The following is a 17913-nucleotide window of genomic DNA, read 5'->3' as shown; positions in this document are numbered from 1 at the left end:
GTTAAAAAGTAGAACATGTGTTTTACTTGTTCTAACAATAAAAATTCACAATTGTTGTTTTTACTATGAGAGAGACTAGCAGCCCCATAGGACAGTACAGATTTGCAAGCTGACAACTCAGATGTGCTAACTTTTGAATGTGACTACTAAAGTTGGTACTTCATGGTATCAAACAACTTGGTACATTGAGCCTAACTTGATGCCCAAGTTCAAATTAACGTAACTTCTAGCTACATGCAACTTTTAGTTAGTTGCCACTCTTCAACTCAAGTTTTTCAGTGGCCCTTTGCAAATGCTGGCCTTCTACCAGCCTGTGGAGATGTATAAATGACTTGCAGGACAGCTAACAATAGAGGCCTGCTGCTTAAGACTATACTACTGTAACTCCATGTAGCTTGTAATATTAGCTAAACTGATGGACAGATTACAAAGCCTGGAGAAGAAGCAAGAAGTCAAGTGGATTAAAGGTCTGAAAAAAATTGACGTTATTGACTTGTTTTTTTAGCAATTACAGGAAAAGACTTTCTGCCTGCTGTGCAAGGCAGCTGATGGCACTTGCCTTATAAAACGTTCAAGGGTTTCAAGAACCTTCATATTAGAGAATCAGTGGGTAAAAATCGCCTCCTTACTACACAAGTAGAGAATGGGCAGAAGGAAAATATTTGCCTTAGGCTTTAATTAATCAAGTGATCAACCTAAGTACCAGTGAGGTTTCCCACGCTGCAATTCACTTTGGAAGATTATTGCTGTCGTACTGTGATTTAATCTTATGGCAGGACCGATTTGAGCCAGTAATTATCATTCGGGCGGCATCCCAGTCCATCGCTATTTTGCACACCCTGCCACCTCAGTTTGGTCCAAGCCATTTGCAAATCAGTCTTGATCTTGCTCCAATGGGAACAGTCCAGCTTGAACTGCCAGACCAGGTCCTCCCTGAACTAGAATACAAGCAACCCAGGACCGGTTTCAAACTAGTTAGGGCTCATCAGCCAGGTACAGCATGGTTCCAGTGACGGTGTGCATGGGACCCACACCTGGGTATACCCCTTCCACTTAGTGCAACACTAAAGTATACAACAAAGTGATGGATGGAATGCTTGAATTAATCTCAGCCACTGGCAATTATTTGGGGTCGTGTCCCAGTCCATCATTACTTTGCACACCATGTGCCGTATTACATAAAGTGCCCCGGGGGCTCAGCAGATGTTTGTGCCCGCTTTGCGCATCCCCGGGGCACGTTGTTATTACAGAAGGGGCCGCGGACGCTTGTGCGGCCCCTTCTGTAATACCAATAGTGCTGGCACACAAAGCCCCAGCGCTATCTTAAGGGGGGGGGTGCCCTCATTTGCATGGGGGAGTGCCCAATGTAAATAAGGGAATCCCTTTGCCTCTGCGCCTGTGCCGCATTACAGATGCGGGCGCAGAAGAAAAAAAAACTCAGGAGGCGCACTGACAGGAGGCGGGAAGTGTGGTCCTATGGACCCCCAGACATCCCCTTACAGGTAGGTGCAGTCACAGACTGAATCTGCCTGCAAGGGGATTTCTATTCCCCTTTAAGAGTACAGATGGGTGCCGCCTGCACTGGGAAACACTGAGTGGCTTTAAAGCCGCCACTCCGTTTTTCACATGAATCAGCTGCCCCCAGGGCAGCGCGAGTTCGTGCTGTCTTGATGGCAGCACATTCATCATAATACGACAGTTTTTCTTCATTGCGCCGTAAGCACCTTCTAAAAGGTGCGCCCAGCGCTTTGAAGGAAAGTGCGCCGCATGTATGATGCGGACCCAGGTAACCTCTGTACGGACCCTGCCATCTGCAAATCAGTCTTGATATTAATTCAACAATTCCATCCATCACTTTTTGTATAAGGAATTAAGGACATATTCACAGGAAAATCTTGAATGGTGGGACATTTTTTAAAATATGCATGCTGAGGAGTTTGATTTTATGTAGCTGGAGGCAGTGAAGTTCAAAAAGTAACATTAACCAGTACGCCCTTCCATAGCAAATTCAAAGTGTCTTCCAATGCACTAGGAGATAAGGCAGTATACATCTACTTAAAACACACAAACACAGATTATACCCAGGGTAGGGAACTTAAGGCTATGAGGTCTCAAGGATGAGCTGGCCTTCCAGCACAACAAATGCAAACAAGTGGAACTACCTGAGAATAGTAATGATGTATCCCTCATACTATTACTCAATTTAAGTATTGGACATAAATAAAAATGTTACGGGTTGTCCTCACACACCACAGGTTTCATGCTTCATCATAGGACAATCCTGTGAGGATCATCTACTGACAGGTATGTTCCAAAATATTCGTTTGTTACGGATTGTGAGTGCCTATTAAGTACTTTTTCATTACTTGTACATACTGGATATGTTCTGGGTGGGTGAGAAAGGAGAGTCCCTTCAGTGTAGTACTCTCCCTATGGGTTCAATCTTGGAACTTTTGGTTTTTGCCCAAGTGGTGTGCAGAGTCCGAGCAGCACTTCAGTCTATGAAAAATGACCACTATTTAAACCATGAAGATAAAATATTGCAGGATTGGAGTTACTCTAGTAAATTGTGCTCTGAAACTATGTTTGTAAAATTTGCAAACCCCCAAATAGTCGTGGACTGTAGTCAGAAGCAGTACATTTGACTTTCTAGTGTCCAATGTGCCATGGGCAGTGCCTTCTTGAGCCAGTGCCCTCCTTAAGCAGGGGCCTATGACTGCAAAAACAGCGACAGGAAAGCAAAGTTTGATGACAATTTAAGTCTATACATCAAGTGACCACAAAAAAAGTAAAAAAATAAAATAAATAAAACTGGCCCTGGGCAGATCACCTAGGTGAAGTTTATTGTTGTAGGAATTCCCTTTACAAAATATTGTATTGAGAGCCAAATAATTAGGGGTGGGAGGAACTTGTGGAATTTGACTCAGCAGAAATCGACAGTTACAAAAAAACTCTGCAAGATTCCTTGGCGTTCCACCAACAGGCAGAAATAGGCAAGTTGTGCGATTCGTGCTGTGATTTAGTGCCCGGGAACTGTTCAACGGCACCATGCGGCATGCCAGAGTAGGCTGTCTGTATCATTGCCACCAACCAGGCTTCCTGAGAGGGAGGCAGGGGAGAGCGCCATTAGCATAGGATGCAGAGCTTGGTTGGTGATAGTGCCGTGTGTGGAGGCGGCGTTGTGGTTGGGACAGTTCAGGCAAGCTTCCGAGAATATGTAAAAGAATAACAGGGGGTGTAAAGAGTAGCCAAAATGGCATGGAAGTCCCGGAGTATCCCCCACATAAGACCAGAAAGGTTGGAGTGAAGGGCAATTGCATAAGATGTGGGTATGGTCGCATTGAGTGGCCGTGCACCTCCAGCAATTCGAATGAGGCAGAAGACCCGCCCTCTTACGTTTTTGCGATGTCCAATACCACTCATTAAGTGACTTAAATTGACAATTGTGTCGGGTTTCTGGTGCACCTCTGTCCAGGGCTTCAGGCCAGTCCTCCTCCTTGATGGCGATTTGGAGACAGTTTTGCCACTTGGTGAGGAGACTACGAGAGGGGTTGCGGAAAGAGTCGAGTCATGAGTACATTGTGTAGCCCTGACATCACACCCCTATGTCAGTCCCACATGCTCAGGTACTCCACCACTGGGGAAGATGGCAAGGACCATAGGAGAGGTCCCAGGCATCCCCGCAGACAGTGCTGCAGGTGTTGCCAGGCCTGACACAGGTGGAGGCAGAGTTCCTCCACTAGGTTGTTAAAAGGTTTCAAGTCTCTGGCTAGCAATACCTGGTCTAGTGTGAAAATACCAGCTGCACCTCATTGCGGCCAGCAAATCGTCTGGCCATTGATGCAGAGGGCGGCATTTCTCCATAATGGTGCCCTGCTATTAAATCGATTTACTCCAAAAAGGAGGTGGGTGGGGCCATGAGCTGCTTTCAAAGAGTGACCTCATATTTTCAGACGTTTCATAGGAAAGATTAAATGGGTCATACGTCACCTGTCGCTCTGTTTGATCATCAGCGTAATATTCTTACCAAACATGTAAGCACATCTGCTTTAAATTGGTTCTCATTGTACAGAAACTCTACCACGGGTATGTCAGAAATGAGATATAACACCATCACCACCGCACAAAATAGAGAAAGACAGAGGGAATACAACTCCCTGTACACGGGGACTTTATTAACAAACAACCAGATATTCAGACATGTGAAAGATATGTTAAATAGAAATATATTTACAGGGAATTGCTTGAATACAAAATTTATTTACATTTCCAACATTTATTTTATTTTTTCCAACAAATAATTTTTTCCACTCGTTACCAATAAAAAGGTAATACATTTAACCACCTGCTTTTACAGATGAAAGTAAAGAGATACAGGTTAGTTAGGAACAATATACTGTGGATCATATCATTCCCACAAATAAATAGTTTGGGGAGGGGACGTGAGCTGGTTAATGTAGTATGATAGAACTCTTTGCCAGCGATTGGGTTAAATATGATCAACATTAGTGCGTCGTAGGTTCAAGTCCTATAGCTGATTCCTCAGAATGGTTGTCATAATTTGTTGCTCTTCTATCCAACACTGTTCAAAAATGTATTACTAAATTTTAAAAAGACATTAGTGTGGTTAATATTGTATGCCGGAACAAATCCCGAACACTGTAAAATACTAACTTAATTTATCAAGATTCTGTGCCTCCCAATTCTCTCCCACAGGGAGTTTGTGCGCTATTCTTTCTTGCTCCCAACTATATTTAGCAAGGATGGAAATACCACAAACCATCATTGATTTTTCTCCCACAGAAAAACACTAGCCCCCATTCCCACTCATTCCAATGAGGTCTTCCACTCTTATAACAAAAGCATGTTACGGCTGGATTCTTAAAGTAACAAAACATAGTCTTCTAAAATTTTCTAGGAAACGGACCTTGAAATCCCAATCTCTAAAGTGGAATCAGGAGAATGTACGCAGAGAAAGTGCTGTGCAACAGACCGCAGTCTGAGTCTTGTCAGATGAAGCTAGCACCAGTCTTATAACTCCACTGCTACAAAAGCAAGACAGACTGAGAACTACTGAAGGGTTGCCTTATTTCAGGAATATATTTCTACCATTACGTTGGTCACATGGCTCAGAGGTAGAATAGGAAGCCAAAAAAACTAACCAGGAGCATACGATACTACCTCAACATACAAGTGACAAGGAGTTAGATCCGGGGCCCTAAATGTGTAGTAGCTAACAAATCTAGATTTATATGACATATACTCTTTGCATACCAGTTTCTTTGACCACAAATGCAGGTAGGCCACCAAACATGTTTAGGCAGCGCCCACATTCTGAGTCAAACAAATAACTTCAGGAGAAGGGAGGCACGCCAGGAACAGTGTAAACACCAACACCAGTTATGTAAAAATCTGTGCTAAAATAGAAGATTTAGAACCATGTTTGCTGTATCACTTCAAAACAAAGGTAAAGGGTGTTCAGGGAAAAACAGAAACCTAGTATTTTATGGTTAGTGGGGGATTGTGCTAGAAGTTTGGGTCGAGAAGTTAACGTTCTAGAGCAGCCATTCAGCGTTTTTCTACATTTTGTACAAAAATAACAATTGTCACTGAACTCCGGAGGCAATACAATTATTCAGCACAAACTACGGTAGAAATGTCTCTTCTTCTGGAAACACTTCGTTATTAAAGAGCATTAAAACAGACTTTGTTTCAGACACACCAATAGGAACAGGAAGCACACTCCTACGAACCGGAAGTTATACAAACATGCATAGCAGCTTTCAAGTAAACGGCAACCTGGTAAGGGAATGTGACGGCAAAAAAGAATGCTAGAATGTATCACAGACAAGGCGGAGCTGTAACATTTTGATATGCACGCTAAAGATATGGCACTTCCGTAGTTTAGAGATAAACCCTTAAAGCACGACTCCATGCTGGCAGTGGGACACAAGAGAGAGTTAGAGGCCAACATAACCTAGTCAGAGTAAGAGTAAGAGTCGGAGTAATCCTGCTCACCAGGTGAACATTTCGTGTTCCACATTGTCTTCCTAAAACGCTCATGTCCACAATGGACGAGTTCTAAATCCATCTACTATACAAAAAGGCATAACTATCATTGCAGTTCATTTTCCACACAAACTGAGGTCATCTTTGAACGTGTACGCAGCAACATCAAGTATTTATAATATTTAAGTACAAATTATAAACTTGATTTCAATTTAAAAAAAAAGAAATAACATCTAATGTGCTGGATACAAAACGGGAGTCATTTATGGTACATTTCCAAGATGTATTTCTCTCTTCGCGTACCACCAACATACAGTTGTCCTTCCCACACAGCAGAGGTATTTACATTGCCTTTTTTGCTCTATCACAGACGCTTAAAATGTATCCGTATTGTCACTGTTGCGGACAGAATAAAGACAAAAGAAAAACGTTGTAGAATGTACCTAAATTAGCATATACTGTTGACCAGCAACATTGTCCTGTATTACTCCAGTGCAATCAATATTAGGAAATATTTTATTGTACACTTTAAAAAAAAAAAAGTCTTTATATACACAGATTTTACTTCAGTAATGGTTTCAATATTTTACCCAGAGTGGCTTTTCCAGTGTCTTTTAGCTTAATTGAGGACTTCTCCATTATGCCCCTTTCCTTTAAAGAAGCCACCGTTTTAGCATGTGGGTTTGGACTCGCTTCTATTTTCTTTCCACTAACTCTCAGACTACTTGATCGGTTTAGAGACGCCACACTGCTATTCTCTTTGGCGGTCGGGCTTCTTGCCAGGGTCTCAGTCTTCCCTTTCGGCTGTGGCTGAGAGGACAGTCTTGGGGAAGCTACAGTTTTTGAGGGGGACGGTGGATCCCCTTTTGAACGCCTTGATGAGGAAGCCACTGTGTTCCTTGCAAAACTTGGAGTAGCAGCAGGTGCCTTTGGACTAACAGTCACTGGAGTCTTATTGACATCTGACTTAACCTGGGTGTTCATGCTGGAGCGGCAGATTTTAGTTTCTTCCGGCTTTGGTCTCTGAATATTCCTGACCGGTTTTGCACTTGGTTTTGTGATTGAGCTCTTCCGCTGCAGTTGATCTCTAGCAAAACTGGGGCTGTTTGATGTAAGATTTCCTCCTCGCTGTAGTAGAGAATCCTCAGCCACTGAGTTGCGTTTAAAAGGGCTTCTTGGCAGTGTGTCCATCTTGCCCGCAACAGAGTTACGGTGCACTGACCTAATTTCTGGGCTGCTAGTTTCCCTAACTATTGGTTTGATATCTGTCCTTTTCAAACTACTGGCAGACCGGTTGGATTTAGAAATGGGAACCACCTTCCTCATGTTCTCATGCTCAGTGTCATTCAGCATTCGTACTGGTTTTGAAGGCGATGAGTTGCTGTTGCGAGTGCCAGGTAGTCTAGAGGAACTGGTAGATTTATCCTTCAAAGAGTTGCTTCTGTTTCCACCCTGCATGTCTTTACCTTTTGTTATCCTGTCTCGGTGAAGGCTCGTCTTTTTGTTGGAGTCTACTGCCTTCGTGTTAAGTGGAACAGAAGTCTCCTTTGCAGAAACAGAGCTCAGCCTCGAGGAGCTCCTACAGTCCTGATTTCTGGACTTGGAGTTTACAGAAGGGCTCTCAATTGTGGTTTGATCCGCTGCCAGTTTGAGATCACTGCTTTCAGAACAGTCCAGACTCAAAGAGCAGTCTGTGGTGTCTGTTATATAGAACAGCTGGCCATGCTCTTTGCTGTCAGAGATGAACGTTTCTGGAGCAACACCACTTGACAACGAACCATGTGTGATATTTGTTTTACTATGTGAGGTATCAGTTGCACAACGAACACCTTTAGAACTTTTGGTAGATGCTAATGTATTGTCTTCTGTAATACTGAGAGACAGCAAACTCAAGTTATCCGATGTCTCCCCTTCCATGACACTGATATCCTCCACATTTATGAATGGCACCTCTTGCATGTTTTTAGGACTCCCGCAATCAAACTGCTGCAATCCCTTTACTAGTTCATATTCCTCAACATTAACCGCCAACGGACTTAAAGTAGCTCGCTTGTGAAGGCGGTGGGCATTTTCTACCTTATTATTGTTGTCATCAGGCATCTCCACAGTGGTAGCATAGATATCATTTAGGATGCTGCATGTTGTCTGTGAATGTTGAGAATCTGATTGAGAGCTAGGATTGATTTCCTCTTTCTGGCTTAAGTGCAAACTATTTGAATTGTTATCTTTGTAGTCTTTTTCCTCCATCCAAGCTATGCTTGGCCTTGCTTGTCGCACGTTTACACGTGGGAGGCTATTGAATTTATTGGATTCATCCACCTTAGTGGTGTCTAGGAATGTCCGCAACTCTCGGTCTTTTGGGAATGCAGAGGAATGTCTAGCTCGCCTAGAGCTGGGGGCCCTGCAGAATGGACTTGGTGGTCTCTGTTGAAAGAAAGGTAAAAAGTCTTCAATGCCATTGGTTGCCAGCAGCACTACATCATTCTCGCTGCTACTTCGACCAAAGCCCCCGGGTTCTAGTGAGCGTCGTCTAGTCTCTAGCTCCTTCAATCGCTGTTCCTGGCGGAGGTCTTTGATTTCCCTTTCCCTGTTCTCCTACAAAAAAAAAAAAAACAGTGTTATAGTATGATTCATTAATCTCACTACCTATAATCATTTAAAAGCTCATGGCTTAGAGTGATAAATAAACATCGCAATAATAGGTTATGAATCATAAACCAAACAGGCATTCTTAAGTAAAAAAAAGAAAAAATATGTACCAGTTGAGAAAGACTTAAAGGACAATCGTTCTGCAAACGTTCAGCAATATATGTGCTATAAAAGTCGTTTGCTCTAGCAATCAATTATTTTGCATAACAGAGATGGAATATTTTAGTCTAGATGGGAAGGGTTATTCATGTTCATAGCTTCTTCACCTACGTCTAAGTAGGAGCAGAAACTGCTTTACGACATTTAAGTGGGACTCATTGACTATGCAAACGTGATGCTTCACAAGACCAGCATCCACTTCTAAAAGATAGTCCACTTTATTATCAAACTAGCCATCAAAGTTGAATGGAAGTTAAAAGATACATATCTGTGGGTGAAAAGAAACTATGGACTGCTAGTAGTAATTGTGGTAACTGATTCCTTCTTACTCCTTTGCCTTGCTCTCTTGTAATTCTCAATCTAAGTTTAGAAGGTGGTGTCAGCATAGAATTAAGCCAGACAGGATGCAAAACCAAAGTAGACAAAGGACTTCACAAACGATATGTAAAGAACAATGCTTGCGTAATGTAGCTAGAACAACCTGTGGTAGGATTTGCTATGACTGTTTGGAAATGACTGCAGCTCAAACTGCAAACATATTAATTATCTCGCAACTTCCTTGAGACAGCGTTAAACTCAAAACACTAAAAGGCAAGAACAAACCTAGCACAGAGCACCAAAATAAAAACCATTTCTGGTGAATAATTTTAAGCTGTCCCTATTCCGATCCCAAAAGAATTAATTTCAAATATTCCAAAAGAAGCAGGTCTGGCCTGGAAAACTCCTTAAATCTCTTGCCAAATAGGTCTCCCTCTGTAATTACGCCCAAGAAGCAGAAACAATTCCGGTCTTTTTTGTATAGATCTGGGGATTGGAGTGGGCAGTGCGAATTGTACTTTAACCAAAACAATTTGATGCAGAGAACTTTTTAAATCGGAGTTGAAAGTTAAATGTGGTTTTTAGTGAGCAAGTGGAAAAGACTATGAAAAACAATTCCGTATGTAATAGGACTTGCCTACCTAAAGCAGTTTCTAAATAATTAAGAATCAGATCAAGAATGACCTCATTCAGGTGGTCAACATAGAATTTCAGAAGATCCCTTCCCATTCAGATTGTGGGGCCTTTACAATCCCCTCAAGGATAGTTAACAACAGTGATGGATGGTTCTGGAACTCTGAAGAGACCTTGAGAAGGAAAGCTAAATCAGTAAGACGCGTCACCTTGGCTATTACAGGCATGCAACGTTTTAAAACCAAATTAACTGAACTTCAACAATTTCCTCGGTGAAGAAGAAAAATCTCAAATTAAAAATATTCAGCAACGTTTTTTTTAATATGGGGAAATCAGACCCTGCAGGCAAAGTGGCTCCATCACACGTTTCTTCTGCAGAGGTTTATGGTCAGTGAGCTAAATGATAGTCATGGATATCAAGAGACATTGGTTTGGATTCCCATAAGGCAAACTCAGCCTTTTGCCTTTCCAAAGTCAATACAGAGAGCACTGTTGAATAGGTCAATGGTGCCACCCTGTTCACTACATTGCTTAGAAACAGCAAGCACGTGCTATGAAACACTATATAAAAACATTTCTATTTCTATTTAGGGAGTTTTGTAAAGCGCTTGGTGACGCCAAGAGGCGTGTCCCCGCGCTGAGGAGCACATACTTACTGGAACTTACAAAAGTGGAATACCTTACTGTTCGAAAAGTGCAGTTTTAAGCTTAGCCCTAAATATTAGTTCTGATGGTTCTAGTCGCAGTGCTGTGGGAAGTTTGTTCCATCTGGAAGCAGCAAGGTATTTAAAGGATCTTCCTCCCATCCGTGCTCTAGACACCTTGGGAATAACCAGGAGTCCTGAGCCGGAAGATCTCAGAGAGCGGGACGGCTCGTAAGACGTCAACAGTTCTTTCAAAGGGAGAGGGGACCTCCCATTGATGATCCGATGGCACGTGCAGAGTGCTTTGAATTCTACCCTGCTTCTGATCGGAAGCCAATGCAAAGACCGGAGAGCCGCTGAAGATGCGGCTCTTCGGGGAAGTTTAAGCACTAGCCGGGCAGCGGCATTCTGCAGGACCTGCAAGCGGCTCAGATTCTTCTCCAGAGTCCCTAAATAGAGAAGATTGCCGTAGTCCATCTTTGATGTGACCAGTGCATGCACCAGGGTTTGACGGGCTCTTATAGGTAAAAACTTCAGTGCCTTCCTGAGACTTTTGAGTGTCCCGAAGCATGATCCTACCACCTGATTGATCTGGGGGCCAAAGGTCAGATCAGAGTCGAACCAGATGCCCAAGTTCTTTGCTTTCTGGCACGGGATAGGAGTAGGACCTAGGCAAGGTGGCCACCATGCCGACGTCCACGCTGATTGGCCTCCCCCCACGACCAGCACCTCGGTCTTGCCTCCGTTAAGCTTGAGGCAATTGGCGGACATCCAGGCAGCTAGATCTTGCATGCAAGCTCTGAAGATGTCCGCCGAAAGACCGGGTGCGCGCGACAGGGAGATGACCAACTGCGTGTCGTCGGCGTAAGACACCATTCGGAGGCCGTGACTCTCTACTAAGGTGGCAATTGGGGCGACATAAAGATTAAAGAGTGTTGGACTCAGGGATGAGCCCTGCGGCACCCCCTGGTCCGAAACGATTCGCTCGGAGTAAAGGTCACCTTGCCTCACTTGGAACCCTCGGCCTACAAGAAATGAGTGAATCCATTTCAGCGCTGCCCCTTTCACCCCACCTTTGTTCAGACACTGTAGCAAGATGGAATGAGCTACAGTGTCGAACGCTGCGCTGAGGTCTAAGAGGATTAAAGCCATGGTTTGTCCCTCATCAGCACCTTGCCTCAGGGTTTCGGTAGCCCTGAGAAGGGCGGACTCCGTGGAATGACGAGGCCGAAACCCAAATTGGGTAGGGTGAAGAAGGTTGCTTTCCTCCACATGTTTCATTAGCTGTTTATTTACCACCTTCTCCGCTACCTTAGAGAAATAAGGCAGCAGAGAAATGGGGCGTAAATTGTCCAGCTTCTCAAAGCTAATGTTGGGCTTCTTGCGGAGGGGAAGCACCACGGCCTGTTTCCAATCCTCAGGTATAGAACTAGATCGGAAGGAGACATCTAGCAAATGCCTGATGTAGGGTTCAAGTGTCTCCAGACTGTCACTCAGCCTTTTTGGAGATGCAGGATCTCGAGGAGAGCCGGATTTAACAGATCTACAAATTTTAACTAGATCCTCCGGTAAGGGGATAGTAAACTGGAGTAGCGAGTTTTGATCGACTTCCTCTCCTGCTGAGTCAGCCGGCTCTTCCGCTGCGGGAGGTATATCGGGAAAAGCAGAATAAATCTTAGACACTTTGTCTCCAAAGTAATTAGCAATGCGGTTGCATGCCATTACTGAGTGGCCTTCGTCTTGAGTAAAGGTTTTTGGGGTGGATAGGGACTTATATATGCTGAACAGTTCCCTGGCGGAATTTTCCGCCCCATGGATTCTGTCTGCATAGTATATGGCTTTCTCTATCCGGATTTTGTTATGATAGGTACGCCTCTTAATAAGATAGGCCTCTTTCAACCGGTCATCATATGCCACTCTCCATTGTCTTTCTGCTCGTTTACAATCCCTCTTGGCGTGGCGTAGCACCTCGCTGAACCAGGGGGCAGTTCTTTGTCTGCGAACACCTTTGGTTGGCTGACCCAGTGGGGCAGTGCAGTCCAGAGCAGCCGTAATGCGGTCATTGAGCAATTTATTTGCCGTTGCCACGTCATTGCCTCCTGGGGGCCCTTCCGCGGTAAGAGCCTTATTAAACTCTGTCAGGGAGAATCTCGCCCACCTGCGACGAGGATAGTTAAGAGGGGTGGGAGCGCTAGCTTTGTACTTGGGCAAGTGAATAATAAATGGTACAAAAAAGTGATCTGTCCAAGGCAGGGGCACCGGGGGAGCGGCTAAAACATCCTCCCAGTTGGCAAATATAGGGTCTAGCAGATGCCCACGATTATGCGTTGGAAGCTGCCCTTTTAGCTCTAGCTGTAGGGTGTGAAGTTCTTCCCGGAACTCCACCGCTCCTCTGTCTAATAAGTCTTGCAGGTGTATATTTAAGTCTCCCAACAACAAAAACTTGTCCCTCCTTATCGCTGTTTCTGTGACCCACTCTAAGAGATTGCCTTTAAATCTGGACATAGGTCCCGGTGAGCGATAAACTAGCAGGCCCTTTATAGTCATGCTTCCGTCGATTGTTATGGTGAAAACACCCGCCTCACATCCTGCCAGATTGACTAGTTCTAGTTTGCAGGCCCATTGCTGTTTGAAAGCGATCGCAATTCCGCCTCCTCTGCCTGCTGGTCTGTCCAGGCGCACCATCTGATAGTCATCTGGTAAGGCCTGAATTATATCAGGATCAGAGTTGGCATCAAGCCACGTTTCAGTGATAAACAACAGATCAGGGTGTCTATCACTGAGAAGGTCATATATATCATGCTTATGACAGCTAAGCGACCTCACATTAATGAGGCCGCAGGACAGCGAAAAATTGCTGGCCCTGGTGTCTGCTAGCACTGTACTGAAGCGGAATTGGCAATGGCTACACCCTTCATTCTCCCCTACCCTTACGCTATGGTGACCGGGGGAACACGCATTAGAGGAAAGACTTACTAGTTCACTCCTACTCCAGGTGAGTCTGCACTCCGGGCCAGGGGTGGGGGCCCTGGGCCGAGTCCGGTCGCGGACGGGCGCAGACGGGCTTGGCTTAGGCGCGGCTTCGGCGCGCATCCGGCGCGCCCGCTGCGCCAGCCCGCTGTGCCGTCTGGCCGGTACACACATTATGTAGGGTGCGAGGAGGGCGGGAGGACGGCGCGACTAGAGCGCACCCCCAGCCCTACCTAAAATGGCGCCCACCGTCGCCCACAGCAAATCAAACAAGACGGCTGGGCGAGGCAGAGAAAAGGAAAACCAGCGTGTAGAAGAAATGTTAGTGTGCCTACATTAATTCCCCAGTTTAAAATTCTATTTAGAAACCCCCAAGTGAAAATTCATAAAACGATCTTTTAGCAGCTTTAAAAACACAGAATCACTCGTAGATATGCCAGCAAGTAAGTTCCAATTAAAAACGCTCGCAGCCCTAGTGTCTCTCGCTAGGGAGAGCTCTAAAATGGGCTCTTCTTGACAATATCCATAGGTTCAAAATGGATACATTTAGATGAACATGCAGATTAACAGATACAATTCTGCAGGTTTCAACTTGTGTTCGTGCTAAGGTGTAAACGTAACCTGGTCAACAGCACACACGAGGAGGTGGCAATGCCATTTAATTTAAACCCCTCATCAACTTCTAACCCTTCATTATAGAGGTCGCCATCGTCCGTTGCTAGATGAGAAGATCATTGCTCACTTCTACTGTATATAGTACGCCTTGATCCACATTTCTCCCTTTGTGATAAACAAGGCAAGCCTCCTATATGGAACCTTGACATGATAAAAACCAAGAACGGCAGGAAAGGCACCATGGACAATGATGTTCAAACTGCACAAGTGTTGCAAGTGTCTCTGATGTACCGTTGTGCTGCAGACTTCATTGGAGTTTCTAAACATCCTTAAATCGGACTCCAACCAGACCAAGAGGAATTTATAGCAGTTAACCGCTCCCATCTTTAGAACTTTTTCTAGAGATTTGACATGAAACATTTTATCAAGTATAACCTATTGCCTACTGTTAATATTGCAAAGAACTAACGTAGTAACCAGTCTTTCTTGCTAGGCTTAATTCTTTAATTCGCTTCCTTTCCTGTCTCTGAACTTTGTTTTGTGGCTGAGAAGCCTAAACTTTGCAAGTCAACCTTGGGATGAATTATCTTTCTGTGGACATTGGTGCTCAGGTCTAAGTTTTGCTTAACACCACAACAAAACGCTTACAGAATCCTCCTTACTACAATACAGTTCTCTACTCAGATTGTGCCAACACTTTAGTTTTAAAACTGTAACAAGACTATGCATTCTTTTTCCTATCTGACTTTCCATTGTAAATTAATAAAGATTGCAGTATTGATACTCCTTTTGTAACGTTAGCCCAGCCTAAAGCTGCTACTTTAACTACTCCTAAAACCAGGATACACATTTCAATATCTAATATTAGAAACATTTTATAAAGATTTGTCCGGTGTCACAGTGGTTCGTTCAATTTGACATATGGATGCAAGCTGTGACTCCTCGGTCCAAAACAGTTCTAAGTTTCCATTGTGTTTTCACATCTAACTCAGCCTTAATGAGTTCTACAACCATTTCTCCTCAGCCAATGTAAGATCAGCACTTGGCATGTCAGGGTATCAGCACTTGTATAGAGCTTCCTGCCATTAGTACTGCCCTGAAGCAGTAATATTGCTCATTAGGTTGCACTTTAGGATAAAACCTTATTCTTTACCTATCCACGACCAATTACTGGTGACACGGACTGCTGTATCCATGGCTGTATGAAAGTCTTTCCTGAGGTCAGTCTGCCTGCTTAGGAGGCACACAGTACTTTCAACGATAAATGCTATAAAGAAGTCTTTTACTTTGTCCACAGGAACGTATTAATGGCAAACAATGAGGGCAGAACTCTGTGCAAAATTCACCAATATATTCATCTACTTTCTTACTGTCCAGGAAGTCCGAGACAGGGACTCATCCATAATGACTTCTACCAAGGAATGGCTTTGCCATAAGTCATGTATTCTCCTTCAATGGTTAAAGAACGACCAGCCTTAGATCAGCTTTTCTTAACCGGAGTTCCACAGAGCCAATCTCTCTAGAAAACTAAATATATTAATAAAGGCTGCAAGCATGTAAAACTCAAAATGATCAGTAAATGAGAAGGAATTTGAAATTGGAGACTAAAAATTAAGTTGGTATTCTTTGCTTAATACGTGGGCGCAGCGCAAGTACAGTAAACAGAATCTAGTAAAGGACAATAGGGTCCTCAGTTAAAGGACTGATATGTGGGGACAAAAACAGCATGCGTTAGAAGTAAAAAAAGAAAGTCATCTGTTAGATCCTAGCATGATTCAGGTTTTAGAAATAAAACCACATTTTTTAAAGCTCTAACCATCTTAAAATTATGATTTTTTTTTATATTTGTATGTTGATTAAATAACAGGATTTATAATATGTATTTATTTTCATGTATATTAGTTTCTCTATTACTGTTTTGGGGTTCAAGTCACAGTAATTGTTCAGGCTGGAATCCCATGTTCCAGTACTAATTTAGTATAGGTACACAGAAATCTAAAGCTTAAGAACTGCTGACCTAGATTTCATTGGTGGCCCAGGAATTAAAGCTGTCGCACTGCAAGGGATGGAAAAAAGGTCTTTGGATGGCAATGTTTTCATACACTTGGAAATGGAAAGAGGCATTATGATCAGCCCAAATTTTCAAGGATCAGCTGATCCTAGAGACCAGGATTCTCGCAATATGGTAGCTATTTACCATTTGGTCCGAGAACCTCAGCTTAGGAAGAAACCTCAATCTGCCTTAAGTGTTGCAGCAGTACCCAGCGGAGGCTTTACATCTTACAACATAGGTTTTGCTGTACAGTTGAGACCCCAAAAGCGAACGAGGCGACATACATCTAACTTGAACTTGTGAATGGAAGAAACACCTATAACTTATCGACTTGGAAAAGAAAACTTTCCTTAACTTTGCAGCTGGGATCCCTGGTATCTCTAGTGCCAAAGTACAGAGTTTACTTGGAGCCTCATGGCAGATGCTGCTTGAAGGTTTAATGCCTATTTGATAAGGCCATGCTCAATCATGTAAAGCAATTAGATGACCTAAGGCTACTAGCCCACAAAAATAAAACCCAAAGTAAAAGCAAAGCAGATTAAAACTGCATAGGTACACCGCAAAATAAACAATTGAAAATACTTGTACAATAAGCAGATAGTTATATAAAAAGAGCAAACAAGTAAATTGCACTTGAGAATTGCATGTTTTGAGGTCCTCCCAAGTGCCTTAAAGAAGCAAATTACATAAGTTACAGGAGCTGCAAATAACAGTACAAAAAGTGGTTAAGGGTCCTCCAAAATACATTGGAAATGTTTCAAAAGTGCAAGCAACCCCTAAAAACGATGCCCTGCTGGAAGACCTGAGAAAAGCAAGAACTCTACTGTTTGTATTACAATTGACGACAAGCTTTGGCAAAGCAAACAAGCCAGTGATTTAGAGCCAAAGCATGCATCGTTAGCACAATGGAGAGAGACAAGCAGGAGGTAGTCAGCAAGAGTAGATAGAAAAGGCATGAATTGTAAACAATCCATCACTCCATTTAATGCACTCTCTCGATTAGAGGCAGAAGGATGCACTCAACCAGCCAAACGCATAAGGTGTTGGAGAAATACTCCACTGGGGTAAAGTAAGGCTTAACGGAGTCTCAAGCTAATTACTGGTCAAAGAAAACCAATAGCTGAAAGGTGTGGATCTTAAGCACATTAAATTTGATAGTTTCAGAGTCAAAACCCAGACCATAGTCTGGAATTCACCCCAAGACAGAGGGTCTTGGGGTGAATTTCAGACTGTAGCAACATTTTAACAATGGAAAAGAGGATAGAACATGCAAGAAAAGATTAAAACTATATGAGGAGATTTAATGTGCTCTCCTCAGAGTATGCATACAATGCCCTCTTGCCAAATTATAATCTGCTATAGATTTTTACAAGTGACTAGGAAGACTATATTAACAGAGCAGCCGTGGTGTAACTGGTTGCAATAAATATCAGCAGACTAATTTGCAAAGTATAAAGAAGCTGAGACACAGGATCATACTAACCCAGGTGAAATTAGCCCATAAGTATTTATTTTCCATTACCTTAACAGCCTTGTTGAATTTATCACAAAAATCTCGGAAAATCTGGAAGCATTCATCCAGCTTCATGGTGTCCTTGTCCTCACAGAAAAAGTCAATCAGAGCATGGCTCTCCTTCGTCAGCTCCTCCTTCCGACTTTCTAGGTCTTTTACTTCAGTCAGAGATGCCTAAAGTGAAACAAGAGCACCATAAGCAAGAATCGCACGCATTTTAGCCACACTCGCACCAAAATCCAGGTTAGCAGCAAATAATTGTTACTAACTAGCATTTTGTATAAACCACTTCAAGAACCAAAACTGGGCAGTAGATAAAGTTGTGGTCTAGTGGCCATGTTGTCGATTTC

The 17913-nt window shown here is 43.3% G+C and overlaps 1 protein-coding gene across 2 annotated transcripts in view; it reads right to left on the bottom strand.

Annotated features, from left to right (window-relative positions):
- Positions 1-4145: 4145 nt before the first annotated feature.
- FHDC1 (FH2 domain containing 1) overlaps positions 4146-17913 on the bottom strand; it is a 111552-nt gene continuing 97784 nt past the window's right edge. For both annotated transcript variants that reach the window (XM_078676939.1, XM_078676940.1), the window contains 2 exons: positions 17573-17737; positions 4146-8604 (listed from right to left, as the gene is read on the bottom strand). In XM_078676939.1, the coding sequence (XP_078533065.1) occupies positions 6571-8604; positions 17573-17737 (2199 nt within the window). In that variant the 3' untranslated portion in view covers positions 4146-6570. The remainder of the gene's footprint in view (positions 8605-17572; positions 17738-17913) is intronic.

The sequence above is a fragment of the Lissotriton helveticus genome, chromosome 2_1 (assembly GCF_964261635.1).
Source record: "Lissotriton helveticus chromosome 2_1, aLisHel1.1, whole genome shotgun sequence".
NCBI classification, from domain to species: Eukaryota; Metazoa; Chordata; class Amphibia; order Caudata; family Salamandridae; genus Lissotriton; species Lissotriton helveticus.
This window is presented reverse-complemented; position numbering and strand designations above follow the sequence as displayed.